General features: G+C 57.9%; 1 protein-coding gene across 1 annotated transcript in view; it reads right to left on the bottom strand.

The window, feature by feature from the left end:
- Positions 1-164: 164 nt before the first annotated feature.
- Positions 165-23499, bottom strand: part of LOC123028185 (spermatid perinuclear RNA binding protein) — a gene marked incomplete at its 3' end in the record, with an annotated part of 57807 nt that continues 34472 nt past the window's right edge. Inside the window, exons 4-13 of the mRNA XM_044439730.1 lie at positions 18995-19160; positions 16609-16753; positions 10489-10580; positions 9906-10001; positions 8898-9009; positions 7561-7658; positions 6781-6892; positions 3628-3720; positions 858-1057; positions 165-344 (exon numbers count right to left, since the gene is read on the bottom strand). Coding sequence (XP_044295665.1) covers positions 165-344; positions 858-1057; positions 3628-3720; positions 6781-6892; positions 7561-7658; positions 8898-9009; positions 9906-10001; positions 10489-10580; positions 16609-16753; positions 18995-19160 — 1294 coding nt within the window. The remainder of the gene's footprint in view (positions 345-857; positions 1058-3627; positions 3721-6780; positions 6893-7560; positions 7659-8897; positions 9010-9905; positions 10002-10488; positions 10581-16608; positions 16754-18994; positions 19161-23499) is intronic.

The following is a 23499-nucleotide window of genomic DNA, read 5'->3' as shown; positions in this document are numbered from 1 at the left end:
GGGGGGGGGGGGGGGGGGGTACCGGCCGCCCTACGTCTGCCGTGCCCACCTGAGCCCCACATGCTTCCTGCAAAGGGGCTGGGAAAAGACACTGTGCCAGGACAGCTTTGAGAAACGACCATTCCACTGGGGGGGATCGCAGACACGCGGGGTGGGGGGAGGCAGAGGGACACCGCGAAGCCCACCTCCAAAGTAGCGGAGGTGTCGATTGTAGAGTTTCCAGAATTATTGCTTGCGCTGGAAGACACGGTCTCGCTTTTGCCTTCCGTATCGGATTTCTCATCGGAGCTTGTACATTCCATGTCTGCATCAAAACCAGTGGGGTAGCCCATTGCTTGCAAAACCTATTTTAAACACATTTTAAAAGCCATATTCCCCTTAGGTTAGGTATCAAACCAGCTTTTATAAATGCATGGTTCCGTAAAACGTGGGCGAAATCCAGTATCGGCCCCACACAGCGAAGGCCAGTTTACGTGAACGGTGCTTCACTCGACATGACTGGCGTGAGCCCCAAGGGTTTCGACGGCTCCACTCTCCTCGGGGCATGTCGGGGGCCAGGCCAGGCCGGGCAAGCCCCTGGAGATCCTGTCTCGCTCCTGGCAAGCGTGTCGGGACCAGACTTTTGCCATTCAGGTCTTATTTGGGGGAGGTGGGGGGGCTGCATTAGCAGCCGGAAGAGGGCAGCCGGAAGCCCAGCGTCCCGCACCGCTGCAGGTGGAGGCATGCTCAATAGGCGCCCATCCCTGCCATTTCTCGGAATACCCTCGGAAGACGCCTTCTCCTCTGGGCATGCTAGGAAGCCCTTCCGGCTACGACCCCGACCGGCCGGACGCGCCTTCTCCGTGGCTCAGGCTTACCTTGACTGCGACATGAAGCTTGGCGGTTTTCTTGGAAGGCCCGGAAGCTTCGTACGTCGTGCCGTCCACATCCACAGACATCGTGAAAACCGGGGCGTGGACGGGGCCCGACTGAGAGAGCAGCTTGTACTGCAGGCCCGGCCGGATCTGGTTCAGACGCATTAAGGCGTTCATGAGATCTATTGCTTTGCTGTCGAGGACTGGTGGGGCAGAGAGAGAGAGGGCGCTGAGGTGGGGCAGGCTGCCTCAGGGACGAGGGGCGGAGAGCCTTGCCTGGAAAAAGGTCCCCATTCCCATCCTTATGCGTGTCCTTATGGGAAACAGTAGCGCCAATCGACACTTGGCTTTCTGGACGTTTACAAGCATTTAAAGTGTAAAACCCAAACCCAACGTCATAATAAGGTAAAACCAGGAACGATTCCACAATAACAATCCGTAAAAACAAAGTGTACAACCAATAACCGAAAAGAACACAATGCAAAACCAATAACGATAGTAGATGGATAGTAAATAGCTATTCCACAGCGGCACAATGAAATCTAAAATGTCCACCATCAAAATACTGAGAAAATAAGAACGTTTTAGCCTGATGCCAAAAAGAGCAGAGCATCAACCTCTCTAAAAAGCTGGCGTCACAAATGGGGCCACAGCCGAAAAGGCCCTTCTGTCATGTCTTTTGCAGGAGGAGAAAACATCTGATGAGGACCGTAGGGTCCAGGAATTCATGCTCAGCTTCATAAAATGCGTTGGGAGCATAAAGATGAAAATAAAGACCACTGATGCGCAGAAGGACAAGCCAGGATTCTCCAGAAAGGTTCCTTAGTGTGTCACCCCAATCAGGGTTCTGGACGAATTGCTCCCTTTAAAGCCTTGATCATAAAAAACGGGGTTTATTCGTGGCTTACACGATCCTGGCTTGTTGGGAAGTGAGATCCGCAGCTTAGACAACCATGCTGGAAAAATTCGCATTGGATTTCTCAGTCCAAGGGGGGGGCAACCCACCCCTCCTAAAGTCCATCCTGGGACTGACTGGCGGCCAAGCAGAAACCAATCAGTGGTCTTGCTCCTGAGTTTTGGCAGCCCACGATGGTGGTCTAAAAAAGACCGATTTCAGCGGCCAGGCTTACACGTGTATTAAATACGAGCACCGATCGTTTGCACAAAGGTGTGCTGACGGGAACACGAATAGGAACAGAGGCTGGTGGAGGAACTGAGGGATGGAGCGGATGAGCACGATGTACGCCAGAGCCCTCCGCCGGGAGAGAGAGACGGCCGGCTGGTCCTTCCGCTTTCTGCCCGGCGACCGGAAAGGGGCAGGTGCGCTGCCAAATTGCCAGGCCTTGCTGCTTCGCCTCGGACGTCTGAGTGACGCCAGCAGCTCAGCCTTCCCCACCGGGACCGGGGGCAGAGCGCTGCGCTTGGCCAGTTAAAACCCGTGGCCTGCCACGGTGCGGCTGGGGCCACGGCGGGAGGACCAGCGGGCAAGCTTGGCCATGGGCCTTCCTCCTCGCCCAAAGAGGCCCCCTCTTGGGGCCCCCGTCCAGCCAAGGACAGAGGGGGCCACCCACTTCCACGGGGACCGCCGGCCGCAGACCTGACACGGGCGGGCAAGCAAGCGGCTCCTTGCGTGGCAGCTTGGCCGGGCCTGCGGGGGGGGGGGCACAGGCTGGCGCGGCCTCCCCGGTGTGGCCGCGGGCATCGGCTTCCTTGGCAACGGGCGCTTGTTCCGAGCGGGGTCGCGGGATTAAGTAACGATGCCCAGGGCCGGCTTCCGGAGGAAACCTCGGTTGCGCCTTCAGGGCAGCGCCTCTCTCCGCCGACCTGTGCCTCCCTCATCTGGGCTCCTCCGCCAGAAGCCCGTTGCACGGGGACCCTTCTCGGTGGTGGGATCCCACCGCTGCACGACCCCCTTGCAGAGACTCCCTTGTGCCGCCAGAATCACACGCCCCTCGTCTGCGGGTGAACGACAGCCTTGCTAGTCCCCCACAGCAGCGACGGATCGCGCTTTCCTCCCGAATGTTAAAAGGCTCAGGGAGGGCGATGGGTGTGGAGGTCCCACGTGGCCGGTGGAGCAAGCCTCCTGCAGAAGTCATCTGGCAGACTCGCCAGGCGCTCTCACCAGGGCAGGGACGGGAACGGCACCCTGACGGCGGCACCTGCCGGGGACGCTTGGCCTGCAGCTTGCCCGGCAGCGCTACAGGACAAGATGGCCCCGGGGTCTCTTCCGGGGGGGGGGGTCTTCTAACGCCCACTCTGGAGGGGATAGAGGTGGCAGCACTCCCCTGGTTCCAGGGCTCAGAAGCAATCGCTGCTGTTCCGTTGCCAACATGAAGACGAGGGAGGTTTACAGAAGTAAAACAAACCAGCAGCAGGGGGAAAACCGCGACCACAGGCTGTGTGTGCTCGGCAAATTGAAATTTTGAGGAGCGCCGGGACGGGCTATCCCGAACGGAACCGCTCCAGGCCGCGATATCCCCTGGCGGGGCCCCACTGCCCCACTCGCGTCGGCTGCTGAAGTGCGGCCAGTTCTCAGCCAGAGGTGCAAATAAATACGAGCACCGAGAGAACGGAGTTGTGCTTTTTAAGCCACCGCAGCCAAAGCTGCAGAAATGAGCGGCTCCAGCAGGAAGAAGCCGCACGCAGCTCTTTGGTTTGCTCCTTCAAAGGATTTTGCATCCGCGCCCCCTGCTGCTCTCTGACCGCAGCTCCTCTGGAGAGCACTTGGCAGCACAGAACAACAGATGCATATATTTAAAAAAGGCAGCCTTACTTTTCCTCAAGTTACGCTTCATCTTCTTATTGGGATCCTTCTCGTCCCCCAACCCGTCTTCAAAAGGCCTCTTCAAAGCAGAGGAGCCTGCACCTGAAAGCAAACAAGCAGGCAAACCTCTCGTTAACAGCCCCAATTAAAATTCCACACCAGAAGATGCATTATATCTGCTTTGGGCACGAGATACATTGAACATTTAAGTAACAGACATCATTTTGGTGTGCTGGAAACAACCCCAAATTAAAATTCTGCACCAAGAAGATATATTCTCCCAACTGGTGTAAACTGGGTTAAAAATTGCAGCTTTTTCACTGATCTTGCAGAAGATCCCCATCTATTTTATTTTGGCTTTGCTAACCACGGGGACTGGGATCCAGTATTTTTCCAGGCCACTCACGCCAAGTGACCAGTGAAAACCTTATCCAGCCACTCCCAGCTGACTTCAGAAATTCTCTGTAAGCACTGCCCTTCAAGAATATCTTTCAACCACCCATGAGGACTAGAAACATGTTATGACTTGTTTGGATTTTCTAAGTAAAGGAGCTCAGAATCTGCACCAAACACTATCTTCCACAGAATCATAGCCTGTACAACGCTCTGCCTTGTGTTTTTTAAAAGAGTCACTCACCTGGATCCTTGCCAGAGAAGACAGGTTAAACATTTCAGGTGAGCAAGGACGAACTTCCACCCCCCCCCCCCCAACAGCCTGTTCATCACCAGTCAGCCCAGGTCTTCCAGGGCACCCACAGAATATTCTTCCCACCTTATCCCTACCATCGAGGGGGTGCGCCCTAAGAAATCTTGCAGGAGGAGGTTATTTCCGAGCCCCCACTTTTCCTTGCCAAAATCCTGGGCCCAAATCCTGGATTTTATGGCCAGAGAAGGCCTACAGACCTGCGGCACAATCCTACAGCACCCCAGAATAAACTGCTTTCCCGAGGCCACTCAGAGGGGTGTTCTGGCTCAGAGGTGCACCTGACAGGTGGCAAAAACCTCCTCTGGACGCAGACAGAGACCCCCAAGTCCTGCTTGGCCACTCCTCTAATCTGCCCAGCCAGCACAGCCTGGATGAATTTACGGGGGGTGAACGCAGGTGCCGAGCGTGGGACCTGGACCGCAGTCCACCAGGGAGGCCACGAGGAAGACAGGCCGCTGCTCCATCATCGCAAGCCTCTTCGCATTCTCATCTCCCGGAAGGGAAGAGGCCTCTCTCCTTATCCCGTCCTATTTTCTTCCCCTGAACACTCGCTCCTTGCTAAAGGCTGCCAGCTGTGGGCCAGCACATCTGGAAGGCCCGCTTGGGTGTTCGCTCCCCAACTCAGGCTTCTGGTACGCGGGGAGAGCAGCGAGACGCGATTATTTGCTTTGCAGTGCATTTTCAAAATACGTTGACGGGCCTTGAACGGCTGGGGGGGCCAAACTCGACTGCCAAGGGGTATCCCTGCACAGCGTTAGCACAGTGCTCATCCTGCCTCGATCGCATGCTGGTTTTCGGCTGGTTCCCCTGTTCTGCTGACACCGTGCGGTTCTCTTTGGTTGAGCCCAGCTCCGAGGTCGCACGACCGTGGCTGGCTTCCCCTCGGCAGCAGTCCAGCGCTTCGGCCTCCTCAGGAAGCAAGCACCATGTGCAAAGGAATGAGGCGAGCCTCTCCTGGCCAACTGCCGCAAGCCATTAAAAGCGAGACCGCGGGACGGGTGCCGTGTGCGAGGCACGGACTGGGAGGCACCGGGCCCGCTGGCCCTGCTGCAGGAGGGGCCGGGGCGGCCTGTGCTCCCCGGTGCTGCTCTCCCCCAGATGTGCTGGAACGCCCCAGCCAGGTGCCGGGAACGGTGGGCTTCTCCGGGTCGGGAAAGCCGGCCCTGCAAACGGATCGGGGAGGCCCACGTCCTACAGGCGTGACCTGCAGAATCTCCACGGCCAAAGCCCCGCCGGACCGCTGGAGCTGGCGCTCCCTTCTCCCCACCACGGAGAGGGGACACGGGCACAGGGCTACCGAGAAACCGCACACCATGGGAGAACCGGTCCCCACAAGTCTTTCGGGCATCATGAGCTAATAATTCTCCCATAAGCATCCCGGCGTGAACATCCATCAGGTGCTTGGAGGGGAGCCGAGGAGAACGAAGGCGCTCGCAGGCATCCATCACCTGCCTTAATAGCAATACACTCGCCCATTACACGGTGTCACGCGATCGATGTCCTCGCTCTGAAAGCAAATGGCCGGGGCCGACTCTGCCGTTCCCAAGTGCCGAGAAGCCGTTATATTTCTGACAGCGCCGGGCACGGGACGAGGTGACGTCTTAATCGCCGGGAAGCCCGGCACAGGGAGATTGAGGGGAGGAGGCAGAGCCGATCTCCCCACCGTAAAAGGCACGCAGCGGGGGTGCGGTCTGTGACTGAAGCCCGGGACGGGCTGCCTGCGTCCTGCGCCCACCGCTCCTGGCTCCTGAGAAGCCCCTGCGGAGGCGGCTGGCACATGCTTCAGGCCTGCCGCATTCGGTTGTCCTGGCCGAGGAAGTGCGACGTTCGGGAGACGGGTGCCAGTTCGCCCAGTGACCCAGCCCAGCACGCTGCACTGGGACTCAGGAGACTGGGCTGCAGGCCCGCTCGGCCGGGGGCTCACTGGGGGACTTCGGCCCGTCCTGGACACTCGGCTCGACCCACCTCGCAGGGGTGTTGCGAGGCTAAACGGGAGGGAAGACCCATGCAAGAAGCGGAAAGGGGGTGATGCAGGCCTGGTGCTGGCGACGGCAGCAGAAGCCGCATCGTGCGTTGGCTCCCGAGACCCACCGGACGCGGGCGGGCTTGGCCAGCCGCGAAGCAAAGGCGAGGAGCACCCGCACGGCTCGGAGGAGCGAGCGAACCGCAGCGCTCTTTTCCCTTTTATGATGCCGCATGCAAGGCGCTTATGAGCGACACAAAAGTGTGTGTCCGTGTGTGCGTCTGTGTCTCCCTAAGCGCCTGCGACAGTTTCTCCTCAGCAAAAGAGCAGCTCCAGAGGGCGCCATCCGGCCAAACGCCAAGGCCTGGGACGAGCTCCTTTCACTAGGCACAATCTCACACGGCCCAAGAAAAGCAGGTGCTGAGCGGCGTCCTGGGGGGGGGCTGGCAGGCACCCCCACCCCAAGCGGCTTGCCCACCCCCCCATCGCCTACCTTCTTTGTCGGTCCCGGACCACGGATATTTCTGGAACGACTTATTGGAAGGGAGAGGATCCATTTCCAACACCTTATAGATTTGGCCAAACGCCGACAGCCTCAACGCATGCTGTGGAGAGACAAGGGGGAGTGTGGCCCCCATGGATCAGGGCCGGTCCCCCCCACGGGCCGGGTGCCACTGGCCGGGCATCGGCCGTCTCCGGCAAAGAGGCGGCGGCAAAGCGAGAGCACAGACGGGCGACTGGCGCCGCTTCTGGCCGGGCTTCCTAGGGCTTGTGCCCATCCACCTCTCCGCGCACGACGGTTTCGTGCGTGCTCTCGGGCGGCACCTCGGTGGCGCTAGTGGGGGGGGGGGGGCAATTGGGGATTATACACAAATGAAACTACGGTAAAGCAACTCTGCTCCCCTCCCGTGGAAGAGAGCTGCACGTGGGACAGGAAGGGGGACTGGGCAGGGCCACCCCCCCCCCACGCCAGCCGGTCTCCTGCCCCTGCCGAGGGGCTAGCACCACGTGGCGGGCTCTCTTGGGCCGCAAGCTGCGCCCTGCAAGTGGGCATCGCTTCTGGACTAGCACGGCAGCCCGGGACGGACCAGGAGCCCCGTGCGGGTCGCTCCGGCCCCTGCAGCAGGGAAGCAGCCGGAAGGAGGACTGCTTCCTGATCCGGGCTGCCCGGCATTTATTTATCTGCATGCGCATTTATGGCCGCCCGGGACTGCCGAGCCCCTCCGGCCCGTCCACCTTCCCTCTCGTGGGGAAGCAGCGGAGGCCTAGCTACCTGGGCACTGTGAGTGATGGCTTCTCGTTGCTGAACGGTCAGACTGGACAAGGCATCCGTCGGCTCCCGCTCACAGGGGTCGTGCACTCCAGGCCCACCTGCGGGTTGAGAAAGCAGGGCGGTCAATGCCGGAGCCCCCAGGGTGCCGGGGTGGCCTCGCTCCACCAGCCCGCCTCGCGCATGCAGCGCGACGGGGCGAGGCCGCCTTGGTGGTGGCACCGGCTGCAGGTTGGCCTCTCCAAAGCAGCACGAGAGGCACTCACTTTATCCTCGTTTTGTCGCCAAGTTGCTTGTTTTGCTCGGCACTTCGGACCGGCTCACACCACTATGGCTAACCGGTTTTTAACATCTTTAAAGTGTATTGTCGGTTATTTTTAATATTTCATATACCACCCATTGTGAGGCATGCTTTTAAACGAAGGGGGGGATATAAATGGACTCAAGGAAAGCAGAAACACTGGGTTCAAATACGACTGTATCCAGGCAGATAAAAGACTGCAATAATTTGTCTAAGAAAATGCTTGTTAGTGATTAACAAGGCTGGTGTGTTTGTTCCTTCCACAAATGACAAAGCAGCAACCTGGAAATCCGTCTGCTCAGAGAATGGCTATGAGCAAAATAAGGGTGTCTCCAAAATGCACAGGACTTGCCCTGTTGTGCCACAATTTGGGAACACAATATTCTCAACAACAGCAAAACCTGAACCGCAAACTGTTCACCTTAAGCAGCACTGGTAACACGGAGGGAACAAGACGCGGAAGCAACATTTCAGGAATTAATGGTGCTCATGCCGATGCCAGAAGCCGACAAACTGCGGAGTTAACCCTTAACTTCTTGGTAAATGGGCTGTGGCAGTAACCACGACAGAAATTAAGCCATGCTCAGGCTAGAATTAGCTAAAGGGACAGCCAAAGCATCTTCTTCCTACAAAATCTGGCATCATTTGATCATACAGACCTAGTCGGGGATAGGCAGAGCAACGTCTGTTAACACCTTTCCTCAGATTGCGGCTAAAAATAATTTGTGTATGAAGACGGATGCAGAAAACTTCCAAGCAGCTGTGAACGCTGGTCAGGCGTGCCCTGCGGCTTCCCCAGTCCGACCCGCCGGCGGGAATGAGCCCGGTGGCAACCTGCAGGCCTGGGGGTGCCAGGCACAGGACGCCTCCTGGCCCAAACCGCACTGAAAATCAATGCATTTTTCGCTGGGGGTGGCGCTTCCTTTCCATACGCAGGACCCAAACACTGCATGGGACCAGGAACCCGGCTGGGCATGCGCAGCTACGGGCCCCAGCGCGAGCACCCGATTAGCGTTCCCGGGAGGAGCGCTCCCCTTACCCGGCAGGAGGATTCCTGAGGCCAAGCACTCCATCACACGCCGCAGAGCCTCGCCGGCACCCAGCGGCCGGTTGCAGGTGCCGATCGCCTTCTCGCAGATCAGCTCCAGGGGCTGCAAGACACGGAGATGGCCGTCAGCCGGGCGGTGGCAGGGAAGAGCCGCGAGCCGCCGCGGTTTCTGTGCCACGTGGAGCACCTCCCTTCCGGCCGGAGAGGTGCCAGGTTTTGCCGCTCCCGAGGCTGCGGGGCGACCACATACAGGCTTCCACAGACCAGGGGCGAGAGTGCCGGTTTTGGGCTGAAGGGTCCAGCAGGTGGTCTGCTTTGGGGGTGCACAGGGGCAGCTGTGCCCGGGGACCCACTCAATCCCCCGCGTGAACTCACGGACGCCCCCGCCAATGGATCCTGGTCTCTTTCTGCAGGCCAGCAAAGCATCGGCCACATGAGGAGTAGGCACCCCTCCAGGTATTTTGGGGTACACCCCATAAACCTGAGATGGGGGGCCAAGTCCGGGACTGTGGGAGCCGGAGTCCAAAGCATTTCCTAGGTGCCAGGCAGTTCTCCTCCTGGCCGCCAGGGAATTTCTTCCTCCAAATCTGTGCTGAAATGAAGGGGGAACGCACCAGCTTCCACCCGCCTCAGAGGTCAAGGCACCGGGGGGGGGGGGGGCGGGGGGAGCAAAATGATCTGTGCCCCCAGAAAGATTCTGTTGCTTCCCAGAAGGATTGAGGTCTACACCCAACTCGGACAATGGGCAGGGGCCCTGGAGGACATGTGTACAGGGAGAAATAGCCCAGAGGCACCGTTTTCTCAGCACATCCCAAAGACGGCCGGGTGTCCAAGCAGGAGCAGCTCGTCCTCGAGGCTCTTGGGACCGAAGGGGGCCAGGGACCCGCGAGCAGCACCTGCCCGCTTTGCACCATGCCTGCCTGGCCACGGCCTTCGCCTCCGCCGCTCCCGCAGAGAACTTCCCCGGCCGCTCACCAGCTGCTCCTCCGACAGACTCACCCAGCCTTTCAGCGGTGCCCAGGTGGGGACTCTGTTGCACAGGTCTCGCAGAATACGCAGCACAACTACACAGGACTTCAGCCCGTTTGCTCTGGCCTGAAACAGAGAGAGCGGTTCCAATCCACCTGCAAGAGCCTGCCCGAAGCAATGCTTTTGGAAGTCTCTACACTGAAGGGGGCAGCCATATCCTTGTTAGAAAATTTAGCAATTTCTATGCTACTTTTTAAAACAAAACTCATGCAAAATAAACAAGAAAGCAACGAAAACAGAGTGACTCCAAAAAATGAGCAGGGGGAATACATTCACTTTTACAAAAGGCAGGCAAAAGAAGGCAGGCGGACAGACAGGTGGATGGACAGAGACAGAAAGAAGTTTTATCAGGTAGCTTCACAACCAGAGACCTATTATCAACCATTAACTCTGGAGAAACCAGGGCTCATAAACCTATAATAGCTCGGTGCTTGAGTACAGGGAGAACTGAAGAACTGAATGAACTGAGGAAGCATTTCAGAGGAGGTTTAAAAATAATTTTTCAAGAAATAACTTCACGAGGCTACGATAAGGTAAGAACAAAAAGCCCAACCTGGAACCATTTGGCGTGACGCAGAGACGCCAGAGCGCCGAGGCATTTCTGCCTGTCGAGCAAGTCCGGCGGATCTTTCATTGGAACATTGTCTAGCGGGGAGACGGGAATATGAGAGAAACAAGAAGAGACAGACAGTTTGACCAAGGGGTTTCCGTCACACAAGTGCGCCTTAATACGGCTCCCCGGAGTGCTCTGATGTTCCCCCTGCCCAAATTTTCCCCCATATGAATGCAAAATGTTACTTTTTAAAACGCAAACAAGCCATTTTTAAAAGCGGTAGTAAATATGCAGAGATGAAACAGAGGCGAAATGGAGACCATTTTTCGGCAGCCGCGGTCCCTCCGGGGTCTTGCTCGTTAACACAAACCCGTTGCGTGTTGTGGACAGACCATACACAGTGTGGCGCTTGGCTTCACTGCCAATTAAAGAACAAAGGGGGTTTTAAAATAAGAGGTGATTCAGCCAGCGGCTTGGGCTCTGCTCCACCAAAGCCCCCAACAAGCAGAGGGGTTCAAGGCACCGAAGGACTCGGAGAGACGCCAGGGCTGTCTCGGTCGCAACTCGGAGTGCCTGGCCTTGGAAAAACCAAAAAAGGGAGCGCCCAGCGCCACACGGTGATCATCCAGCCCCGAGGAACTTCGTGGCCGGTGTCTGCGTTGGGTTGGCACTGCCCTGCTCAGTGAGACCGTGGCACAATTAAACCGCAGCAGCCCCAGAAAAAGCTGCAAAGCCAGCAATGGAATGAGCCGCTGGGGCGTCTGCAGGCACAAACGGGACAGTCTGAGTTGCCGCTAAAGACGCATTTTTTCCTCCCCCCGTCACCCCGCCCGGATCTTGTCCCTCGAGTCCCTGCTGTGGGCGTGAGGACTCGTTGGCGGTTATCCAGGACCTTTTAACACAAAGAAAAGTTTTGCGGCAAGTGCGGTGCGGAGACGAGAGAGCTGTCTGCTCCAGCATCATGCAAGGCAGCGAGGATCCCCTTCCGGAAGTTAGAGGGGAGCAACCAACCAGAGACTGGCCGGCTGCACGGCCATTCCACCAACCATGTACAGAGTGCGGGGCCCCTCTCGCATGCAGCCGGGTGACCGATGGAGCAGCTAAAGCAGGTGCGGCCTGAGGGGCCGGCAAGCGGGAGCTGAGCTCAGGCGAGATCGCCTCTCTGTGCCTTCACAGGCTGCCCCGAGGAAAGCCAGCCGCCCCCCAGCGAGGCCTGAACTCCCACGGGGCTCGTTGCGCAGGAAGGGACGGCAGCGCCTTGCAAGGGTCCCGAAAAAGAGTCCCCGAAGGACGGAGGCAGTGCTGAGCTCAGCCCCTCGTGTTTGGCACGGCGGGCAGCCAGCGCGTGAGGATGGGGTCTTGCGGGGCAGGGAGCAGCAGAGGCGACGGGGACGTGTGGGCGCTCGCAGCGCCAGGACCGGGTTTGGCGACGCAACGTGGAAGCAGCAGGTGGATGAAGGATTGAGCTGAAAAAGTCTCCACGGAAGGTGGACATGGAACATCCACCGTCTGTCTTCAACCTGGGAGGTTTAACGGGAAGCCAAGGGGTTCTCAGACAACACGGCAAATAACTCTGGGGTGGAATATCATCGTGTGGGCCTGTTGTCAGAGCTAAAACAAAATGCTGCGTCCTTTCTCAGGTTTATTTTTGATAGTATCATAAGTGCCTTTCCCCCCTCCAAGGACATGGATGCACTGGCTGATTAAAGCAGCGTCTGGGGACTGGATGCAGCAGGCAAATTTCACCCTGGCTGCCACCTGGCCAATTAAAATAGGGACCTCGCCGGTGTTTATCTGAACTCACTTATCCCAAGATGGAGGGCACCTATCTTTCCCCAGGTGGATTTCACCTTTCCGCAAACTCCAGCCACCAAGTTCAGCTCACGAAGCATCCGAGACTGAATGGTGCTTGGGGCTTTTGTTCAAGAATAACCAACAGCATGAAAAAAGGACCTTGTTTCTGGCATTTGGAAAGGAAGTGACTGCACATCACGTAACTTGAGCCACTGGGAAAGGGGGAATAAGGGGGAATAACCCACCCGGGTCTGAACGACCATAAATAGCTTTTTTTAAAAACAGAGAAAAAGAGAAAGGAAAGAAAGGGACTCAAACGCAGGACAGGGCTCTCTGAGCTGCACATTGGTACATAAAATGCTGCATTGATTACAGCTAGAACAGAAATGCTTAGGAGATGGCAAAACTCTTGGGGAGACTCTTTTCCGCTTGTTTCCAATACAACAGATTCCTTTGTGCGGAGCGATTCAGACAAGGAAGAAACAGGACGACCGGCATCCTGTTTCCCTGCCAAGCCAAGTCCGTTATGATCTTTTTGGGTCACGGGTGCCGGGACGAGAATAATGTTTATTCTGCGGCATTTTACCACCTATGAACAAGATGCCCTGGTCAAATTCCTCGTGCTGAAGTCGTTTCGATAAAGTAAAAGGAAACTGACCGCCAACCGCAGGGGGAGCTGTGCCCCCCACACGTCCCTGTTGCACGTTCGGTTAGAAGGGGGATTAGTCGTCTAGTCAAACCGGACTGCGGGAAGCGTGGTCAGGTCTGTCCGTCCGTCTGCCTGCTCCAGCGCTGGTGACCGGGAGCAGCAGCCCCAAAAAGCAGCTGCTCTGGAACACGTTGAGGCTCTTTTGGAGGTGGGAATGTGCTTTCGCTGTATTATACAGGGCGCGATGAGCCCGTTCTGGGGTTGTTTTATGGCGAAGGCTGGGCTATAAAACTGTTGCGAACAAGACGGGAGAAAAGCCTTGCTCCTTCGGCTAGCCTTGAATTACTCCCCTAGCCACTCAACCCATGTTTTGGGAAGGTGCAGGTTCCAACGGAGCATGAGCAGAGCGGCTGGGATCTGCCCTGGAGCCTTTCAGCACAGACGGAGAGGGGCACAGACTTTCAGCGTGACAGGCCTTCCTCTTCGATGGCCAGCGAGGTTGGCTGCTGCAGAGGCAAAGCAAGCGGGCAATTTCTGTGGCTGCTCCCTGGGTGCTTTTCCTTTGGCCGGATGAAATCAGGAATTGCCTCTTGCCATCGGCGCCCTTTCTATGCCTCCCTCCAAAAACCATGGCCTTCTGTATGTTCGGACAACACGAGGACCTGCATTCCACGGCTGAGAGCGCGCTGCAATGAACCCGCCGTTCTGCTGCTGAAATGTGGATTGGCCTGAGCCATGCTAACCGACCGTGCTGAGCAACCCACGGTTTGTGACCCAGCAACAAACCACGGGTTTCTTTTCATGGGTTGTTTATGGCCAGCAAGCCATGGGTCGCTGCAGAGCTGGGTTCAGACAGTTCGTCTCGCCTCTCCTCTGTTGTCCGCTACGGTTCTTACCGATTCTCACTACACTTTTACACCAAGCCTCAAAGCATTCCTGCGATATTGCTGCCACCAGTGAAGACAGAAAAACTGACCAGAGCTTCTCCCAGTAATGCTGGTTTGGTATTGGGCAGGGGGTGGGGAGTGGGGGAGCCAAGAGGCAAACGTGGCGAGTCCAGAAATAGCGAAAGAGCAATGAGGACGGGGGGGGAGACGTTGCCCACGGGGGTCACCCGCCATGACAGAGCGATGCCAGTTGGTCAAAAGTCCGATGTGCTTCAAGGGCTGAATTCCAGGAGGAAAGAGAGAAAGCGTCACAGAAACGGGGGCAGGAATGACCAGAGCAAAGGTTCCCACCGCATCCCTGTGCTTGTCTATTCGGGATTAAGCCACGCTGAATCCACGGGGGCTCACTCCGAGGGAGACGGGGCAGCACTGCAGCCTGGATTATTCCAAGGGTGGAACAGGGCGAGGTGAAGGATAGGAGGATGAAGCCCTGAACACAGCCGTGTGAGGCGAGACGGGGGGAACTGGGGCTCTTCAGCCTGGAGGAGACTCAGAGGGGACCTGTTGGCGACATGCAGGTGTGTGAGGGGGTGTCACACGGAGGTGGGCAGAGACCTGTTCTGCCCTGCAGAAGAAGGCAGGACGTGCTCCAATGGAGCAAAGCTCCGGGAACCGAGGTTCCATTTGGATGCCAGGAAGCACTTCCTGACAGTCAGGACCCCGAGGGTGTGGAATGGGCTTCCACGGGAGGTGGTTGAGGCCCCATCGGTGTGGGTGTCCAAGGACAGGCTGGGCATGCACATGGTAGGCATGTCAAGAGTGGAGCCAGCTAGAGCCGGGGGTCAGACCAGATGGCCCGGGAGGCCCCTTCTGACTCGCTCTGTTTCTCTGCTTCCATTGTGCTTCGCTTCCTCGAAGTTGTGGGGTAAAGTCCCCAGCCAATGCCTTTCCTTCTGGCTCGACAGCCAAGCCCAGGCGAGTAACAGGAGACGAGGCACACGGAGGAATCTGAGAGGCTGCGCTTCGCGAGAGAAAGGACACCCGGGGAGCGTTAAGGGTGGCATTTCAGTTGCAACTTCAGCTCCAACCCACTTATGGGTGTCCTTCGCTGCAAGACGAGTGCCAGTAAATTAGCAGGGAGAGGAGAGGAGAGGAGAGGAGGGGGTGCTGGTGGGGAGGCACCCCGAGGAAGGCCCTTTCCAGCCAGCAGGACCGTTCACCCTCGGAGGCCCCGTCCGACTATTCAAGGCGGCATCTGACTGAAGGGCCGAAGGCCTCGCCGCTTCGTGCCCATGAATCGCGCAGCCTCGTGAAAGCCAGCACCGCAACTCAGAGCCCCGGCCGGCTTTGCGAAGAGCGCTGCTCTCCCTGCGAGCTCCAGGGCCGCTGCAGCAGCCAGGGCTGACGAAGGCCCGCTCTCCCCGCCCCGAGCCCCGCTGAGAGAAAGGGGTCAGGGAAGGCCCCAGCCCACACGCCTCTTGGCTCAGCTGCGGCTGCTGCAACGGCCTCGACGGGTGGGGGCTCCAGTGCCTTCTCCCCAGAGCGCTCCCTGCCCCCACGACAGCCCACCCCGCTCCTGACGTTCGACCCCGTCTACCGTGCAGCAAAGACAACCGACGGGGGGAAGCCGGCCGGGGGGGCGGGGGCGAAGCTCATCCAGCCCAGCACGCATGGCCCAGCGCCAGGGCCATCCGGACCAGCACCAGAGTCCGGCTGCGGCTGCTCACAGCACACGGGCTCCCTCGAGGGTTTGGCGATTCACGGGCTAAACGAGCCGTGGCGTAGGAGCCCCCTTTTGGGTCCTTTCAGGGGCTCCCCTGCGGCAAAAGACCCACGCAGGCAGGCAAGGCGGGGGACAGACCCCGAGGGGCTGCACCATCCCAAAGCAACGTGCCTGTCGGCCCCACGCCGCACAACTCAAGCTGCGCTTCTCTAATTTTGGCTGTGCTTCTCCTTCCAGAGGAAAAGGGTTTCAGGAAGACCCCGTGGCTCTCAAACATTACCCCCTAATCCCCAGGGAAGCTGCATCCCAACCGTTCTGGAGAGCAGCAGTCGCTGGAGGCGACTCTTTCGGAAGTTGTGGGGAAAGTCTGAACTTCCCCTCGAGCCCATCCGAGGCCGGGGCGAAAGCGTCTGGGCAAACCACCCCATTAAATTCGTGCCACTCAGTACCAATCCGGACGGCTTCCTTTTGCCTCGGACGGTGCCAAACGGAGCGGTGGCATGTGGACCCTCCCCCCTGTTCCCAAGCCAAGTCCAGAGATGCTTCTCTCTCTAGATAAACTATGTAAGTGTTGCAGGCCTTTTTTCAAGCTAGTGGGTTTCCTGTTCCACCCCCACAGCTGTGCATTACAACAGGATTCGCTTCCAGCAATGCCGCTGGTCGGAAAATTCGTTTTTCCAACGGTTTATTGCAAGGACTGCAGCCAAGCCGCACCATTACGGAGCGTGTGGCAGATGATATCATGGACGGCTAACGGGGAAGCCCTGGTGCTTCAGCTGGGAGCCTTGGCTCAAAGGGAAACTATTCCAGAACTCGCCCCCCCCCCTCCAGCAATCTGAACTGCTTTGCAGATGGAGGCAGAGGGACGAGTCAACCCCCTGGGGATGGAGCGCTCTCCCGAGGAAGGCCGAGGCCTCCCCAGCGATGGACTGGGCGTAGCCACGGTTTGCCACTTGCAAACTGGGAAAGGAGCACCAGAAAGGAGAAACAACCCCTTCCGCCTGCATAGCAAGAGGAGAAAAACACCAGTGCGACCAGCGGACGAGAAGCCCCGTTCCTCACAGTACCTCCATCCTTCTTCTCTGCTTCATCCCGGATGAGGGGCGAGGTGAGGGTCACCTTGAGCGTAAGCGGGGGCTCGTTCGTGCTACGGATGACGATGGCTGCCTCGCCCACGTGATGTTCGACATGGTACTTCTCTTCTGTGAGTTTCTGAAAGAGTTCAGAGTTGCTCAGTTGACTCGGGGGGGGGGGGGGATTCTGGCCACAGCACAAAAGCACATGCGTTTTGCCCTCCCTGTCAGGAAACCTGCATCGGGGCACCGAGAGAAGCAGGCCGCTTTGTAGACACAGCAGCTTTGAAAAGGGAATGGAAACACGCCGAAATATCCCGCTTCCCTCTTCTTTGGAAGGGGCCTTTCGAACCCTCTTGCATCCGTGCCAGACAGCCAGCCAAGCACTTCCCTGTTTGATGCACAGCTCGGGAAGCCTCCGCAATGGCAGGCTGCTCGGAAAACCTCACAAGAAAGAGGGGGCTAAAAGCTCAGAAAACCAAGACTTGCTGCGCTGAAGCCGGTTCCCTTCCTTTGCTGCTGCCCCCAATACTGTCCGGCTCGTCTCCCGTTCTTGGAGGCGTCTCCAAGTGGGGCATCCACAGAGAATGTTCTGGGAAGCGGGTTCCCACTCCGGCTGAAGGCGTCTTGCCTCCGATGGTGGACAAAACCCCCCAGCTTGGCTCTGGCTACTGCTAAGAGAGTCGGAGCTCTCGGATCGGTTTCTTCGGCATGGCCTTTTGCACCTTCCCACAACCCCTAGACTCAAGAGGCTACACTTGGGCATTTGGGGGGGGGGGGGTCGCCGGGAGCCCCGGGCCTGCTGCTCCCCCTGAAAACACCAAAAGAAAAAGGAGGATGTGAGGAAGGGAAGGCAGCTCCACCCGCTCTCCTCCGTTACTGGCATCCCTCTCAAACCACGCCGCAAGCAAAGTATGCCGAGCGTATATTTTAAAATAATTTCCTCCAGCTGTGAGATTTGCTCTCGGTGGTTCCGACACCCTTGTTTTCATTTTGCTCGTGTTCTTACTTTCAGTCGTCACACCAACCCAAAAAGATCGCTCCCCCAGGTCTTCTACATTTACTGGATATTTCCACAAGAAAAAGAATGGAACTGCCCGTTATTCTAACTGCTAATTTGATGGCACTTTGCGAAGAAGGATAGGACAGGTCCCAGCCCCAAGGGGCTTACAATTTAGAAAAAAAGGAGGCGTTGCTGCACTTCTGGAGAAGAGCACAGTGAAAGATCTGACACCTCCAGTCCTGTCTGCCTACACACTACGATGACACATCCATCTCTGTTGGGGGAGGCAGGAGACGCTGGGGTCTAGCCCCCCTCGGCCATGCAGCTCGCCGAGGGACTTTGGGCCAGGCACTTCCTCTCAGCCTAGCCTACCTCAGAGGGCTGCTGTTGCGAGGTTAAAATGGAGCCATGGGCACTGACTTGGCTCCCCACAAGAGGGAAAAAGGACGCAGACCAGTGCAGCACTCGGAGGCGGCACGCCTGGCAGTGATCCCGCCAGAGGGAGGGAGCCACAGGCCTGGAGAAACGGGGCTCAGACCCCGCTTCCCTCGTGGGTCACGTGCCAGGGGCCATGTGTGGCCAGGCCACAGCCACGCACACCCATTCTCTCCCCCCTCCCTCACTCCCTGCCTGGCCAGGAGTTGCCAGGGGGCCCGGCACTTTTGCCAGGCGTCGGGACAGCCTGCAGGAGTCGCGAGCGGCGTTCGAGGGAACGTCTCCAGAGGGGACATGTCCGGCCCCAGCTGCTCGCTGCAGCAGCTAACGGGGCCACGCTGCAGGTTCCCCAGAGACACCCTGCCTGCTGGAAGCAGGGCGCTGGGGCGGGCGTGAGGCAACCCCGCTCAGCTCTTCTCATGGGGGTCCAACCACTGGGGCAAATGAGTTTCCTGGATGTAGGGAGGAGGGCGGGAGGCTGCTGGAGGGCGCCCAGCCAAAATTGCACGCTGGGCGGAAAACGAGCACGAACAAAACCGTTGCACCGTTTTTATTCCTGGCTCGCTTTGGCGGCAGAATTCTGCTTTGGAACTGCAGCCGCTGGCCTCCCCCAGCTCGGCACAGCGAGGGAGCGTTAAAGAAAATTGTGCCCCGAGCAGCAGCTCTTGGCCCCCGGCAGGAAACGCCATTCTGGGAGAGGCGAGGCGTTGGTGCCATTTTCCTCACCTTCTCTGGAAAGTAGCCTCGATTTTATTTCACTTTTTTTAAAGACGTACAGAGAACAACTCCTGCCTCTTTTATAAGCACGGTTTCCATTTGCCCACGCAGGAAAAATTCAGTGGCGGCCTCCTCTTTGCCCATGACAGCATTCGAGACAAAAACCAGCGCGCTGGCTTGCCGGGCCGCTGCTCCGTGCCAGAGGGTGGCGCGCCCCTTGCTCACCTGGATCTGTACGGGCAGATTGTCTTTGACAAGCGATAATAAGGTCTCCGTGGGCTTCTCCTTGCACATCAGAACCAGTTCCAAGTCCATGTCATCCTTGATCAGCAGGCCTTTGGCCACCAAGCCGATCCGCATCACTCCGCACAAGATCCGGCCACCTTGGTCCCTGCAAAGAGACAGCGGTCATTCCCCCCAGACAGACGGACATTTTGCATGCGTACATGGGAGAAAGAAAGAAGCGCTTCTAGCCCGTGCTCTTCGGAAAGGACACGTTCCACACCCAGGCGGATGGATTAGACACACGCACACGAGAAAGAAAAGCGCATGCTAAGCTTTTATGTGCCTCTGCAGAGCCGGGAAGCCAACGGGATGCCGAGGAATCAGGCGCTTCGTCCATCTGGCACCGTGCTGCCAATGCCTCCCCGACCCTGCCAGGAGATGCCGAGCGGCGGACGTGGGGCCTTGTGCCGCCAAGACGGGACGCCTCCCGCGCTGGCCCGAGTGCGAGAGGAGGAGCCGGTGCGCGGCTGCGTGAGATGCTTGGGCTCGAACCTGCGAGCTGCTCCAGCCAAGGCAAGGGTGGCCACGCTCAGCCGCTCGCACGCCCTTCACCCCTTCCAGCTTCCGTACGTACTAGAATACATGCCCGGGTGCAACAGGCTTCAGAACACTTAGAAGAGGATCCTTCGAACGTTAGAAATCGATTCATTGGGATCGTTAAACGTTGTCTCTCCAAGAAGCGTAACAAAGGCTGCGAGATGCAGCACGGCCCTGTGGGCCTCGATTCGGTAGTCGAGCCGGAACGTACACCTCAAAAGTAAACAGGGCTTTACTCTCATGAAACGTGTGCGCATTGATGCTATTTCTGGTTTCTGAAAGATGCGACACGTTCCGATCACTCGACAGGAACTGCGCTCCGTGCTTGTCTGGGAAGGTTTTTCACGTCTACGGGGTCGCTGACCAAGAAAAGGTCGCTCGGTGGCTTCGAAAGTTCCCTGGGGGCACTCTTTGAGGTCCCTCGCCCCGTGATGGCTAAGCCGGTCCGGCAGCACCCCTTTAATGGGGTGGGATGGCAGTCAATGCCATGTCCCTCGGAGAAGACGGCGCCAGCTTTCACTCACATCCATCCCAAAGAAGCAGACAGAGCCGCCTGGCTCCAGAACGCTCCCGGCACGTCAAGGAGCCACCTCCCTTGGGCTGCTGTGGTCCAAAGGGGCCGAAACGGCTTTCGCCAACACCGGCTCATTCCTCTGCCAGAGACACTGTCATTCATTCTTGTTGGCAGGCGAAAGAGTGGGGTAAAAAAATACGGGAATATTTCAGTTGAAGGCATTCTGAACCTTTGGGAATGGGGGGAGCACGGCAGGATAAGGTGGTGGGGAGGGGGAGGGGCCCGGGGAGGGGAGCCACAGGCTGCTCTTGGGCCCCCGTGCCACAGGCTCTGCCCCCACGCTAGCCAAGATGGCCGGACGGCGCCGCTGCCCAGTTCTTGGTCTCTGGAGCTCCCTGGCTGGACCGGGCAGTCGGCCCGCCCTTCCGCAACGGGGGCGCACGTGCCGAGGCAGCACGTGCCACTCCAAGCCATCGAGAGCGGCCGAACGGCTACCACAACCCGTGGGTGGTGGAGGGAAAGCGGGGAGCCGTGCCCTGGTAACTTCCCGGCTGGACTCCTGCAACGCGCTCTGCGTGGGGCTGCCCTTGAAGACGGTCCAGATACTTCAAGTGGTCCAGAATAGCGCCGCCAGGTTGTTAACATTTTCCCAAGGTTTTAAGGCCTGACTGTTTTAATTGGGGTTTTATTGTTAGTTGAATGTTTAGGACGCTGTGTTTTAAGATTTTTTTACGTTTTGTATTGTCAAACCCTCCCGAAACTTTTGGTCTAGAAACGTTATAAATAAATAAATAAATAAGTGTGTGTGTGTGTGTGTGTGTGTGTGTGTGTGTGTGTGTGTGTGTGTGCACGCGCGCGCGCATGCGGGATGGACGACAAGCCTGCACGTGCAGGGCAAGCCACAAGCTTTACAGGCCGCGGCGTGTGCGACGGAGAGACGCGGGCCTTGCTGCACGTCTCCCCGCACCGGCCTCGTCCGCCCAGGGAAGCCGTCGGTGCCGGGACCGCGTTCAGGAGAGGGACGTGCAGGGGACGGAGCGCGACGCGCCTGCAACAGCCACGGGGCGGCCGCACCGTCCGAACGCGCGGCTCTCTGCAGAGCAGCCCCGCAGCCGGGCCCTTCCCTCAGATGCTCCGGCCCAGCGCAGGACAGGCACCTGCCGCCTCCCAGCTGGGAGAGCCGCACAGCCGGCGGGCGGCTCCGGTTGTCTGGCCGGTTTCCGCACGCAGGCGAGGACTCGCCACGTCCCGCTCGAGCGGCTCGGGGGCTTCCTCCAGTCACGCCATGGGTTCTGCCCACAGGAGCCACGGCACGGGTCCTGCCCGTCCTCTCGAGTGGCAGCCGAGGCTCAGCAGCGGGAGGCGGTGGGCAGAGAGCGAGAGGCTGCCGGCTGGCGAGCCTCCCCCTGTATTACTCCGCAGAAGGGGCGAGAATCTTTTTTTTGGGGGGGGGGTTAAGAGGAGCCATGACAAAAGCAAGTGGGGGGTGGAAGAAAGGGAAGGGAAATGACACAGAGGGACACCGGTCAAAAAGCACCCCCCCCCAAACACACCCCCTCCCAAGCTAAAATGCAAGCTACCCTACAGCTGCCTGATTCTCTGTGGGAACATCTGGACACACACACTGGCCTAAATTTAGAATGAGCTCATGACAACCGGCGAGAAAAGAAGGGGCAGGCAGCTGGAGCACCTCGAACGGCATTCATGCGAGCCAAGGGTTTGCACCAGACGCGCTGGTTGAAAAGGCAATCAGAGCCCCGATTATTCCCCGTCAAAGGGAGAAAGGAGACGGGAAGGAACCTTCTGCCAGCGGAGTCCGAGAGAGCGGCTGGCACGCCACGGGCTCTGCTTGGAAACCGACTGCAGGGCGCCGAACGCCAGCCAGACCTCGGCTTTCACTTTCAGCCGTGCTGGCTGGTGGATGCTGGGACCTGTAGCTCAACCCATCTGGAAGACACTGGGTGGGGAAGCCAGAGACCAGCGGCCCCCACTCTCTGGAAAAAGCCACGGGGAGGAACGTTCGATGGCGAGAGCTCGGGGGTCTTGGGGTAAATGAAGTCCCGTCTTGCTAATTAATGCCCAGTTGCAGGGGAACACGGTGCAACCCCTTAGCTCAGAAATATCCACCAGTCTACGCTTTAGCATCCCTGTTTCCAACCCCCAACTCACGGCGAGCCACGCTGGGTAGATGAGAAATCACTAGGCGGACAATAAAAGACATTAAAATGGATAAAACTGGTAAAATTATCAAAGGGAGCTCAGCAGAGAGGCTGTTGCTCCACCACCAACGGGAGAAACCCCACCAAGCTGAGTAAGACCCATGGCATCCATGGGGCTCATGCTCCACCGTAATGCGAGTTCAGCCCAGCTCCAGCGGGCAGCCCTCTGGCTTAGTCCAAAGGGGAGCTGAGGACCTCCAGACATCAGACGGGGGTCCACCTCAGAAGCCATCCCGGTGTGGGGAGCCACACAGTGATCTCTCCGACCCCATTCCACCGCCAGGACGCAGTTTGGGGTAACGCCCCATCCCTCCTGGGAGGACCCAAGACTCCCCAGGATTCTTTAGCACTTGACCTTGCTAAAGCAGCGATGGCGAACCTTTCGGAGACCGAGTGCCCAAACTGCGACCCAAAACCCACTTACTTATCGCAACACTGCAATAAAACCTGAAAACTGAGGTTTTAGTTTAGAAAAAACACCTCACAGCCAGTCAAAGCCATGCGAAAAGGCAGACGAGTCACAGCTAACGTGTCGCGGCTCGTGACTCCATCGCCTGGCGCCGCCACTCCTTTCCGAGCATGCGCATGGCCCCCATGTGCGCTGTTATCCGATGCTCAGCTGCTGGGGTGATGCTGGGGCGACTTGGCTCGCGTGTCGACAGAGGGCTCTGCGTGCCTGATGTGGCACATGTGCCACGGTTCGGCACCACTGCCCTAACCCTAATTTAGGGCGAAATTTCCACTGAAAAGAGGGCGATTTTGAAAAAGCCCTCCTTGAGTGGCTTTTTCTGCACAGCTCATCCTTTCTGCCCCTTCTAAACACATTCCAACCATCAGAATCATGCCAGGACTCCTAGTTTTTCTAACCCTAACCCTAACCTGGGGCACACCCCTAACCCTAACAGAGGGGTAAAGTTCCATTGAAAATAGGGCGATTTTGAAAAAGCCCCCCTTGAGTAGCTTTTTCTGCACAGCTCATCATTTCTGCTCCTTCTAAACGCATTCCAACCATCAAAATCATGCCAGGACACCTCGTTTTTCTAACCCTAACCCTAACCTGGGGCACACCCCTAACCCTAAAATAGGGATAAAGTTCCATTGAAAATAATGCGATTTTTAAAAAGCCTTCCTTGAGAGGGTTTTTCGGCACAGCTCAACATTTCTGCCCATTCTAA

This window comes from Varanus komodoensis, unplaced genomic scaffold (genome assembly GCF_004798865.1).
Source record: "Varanus komodoensis strain SLA01 unplaced genomic scaffold, ASM479886v1 scaffold36, whole genome shotgun sequence".
NCBI classification, from domain to species: Eukaryota; Metazoa; Chordata; class Lepidosauria; order Squamata; family Varanidae; genus Varanus; species Varanus komodoensis.
Note: the sequence above shows the minus strand (reverse complement) of the source record. Positions and strands in the feature narration are given on the sequence as shown.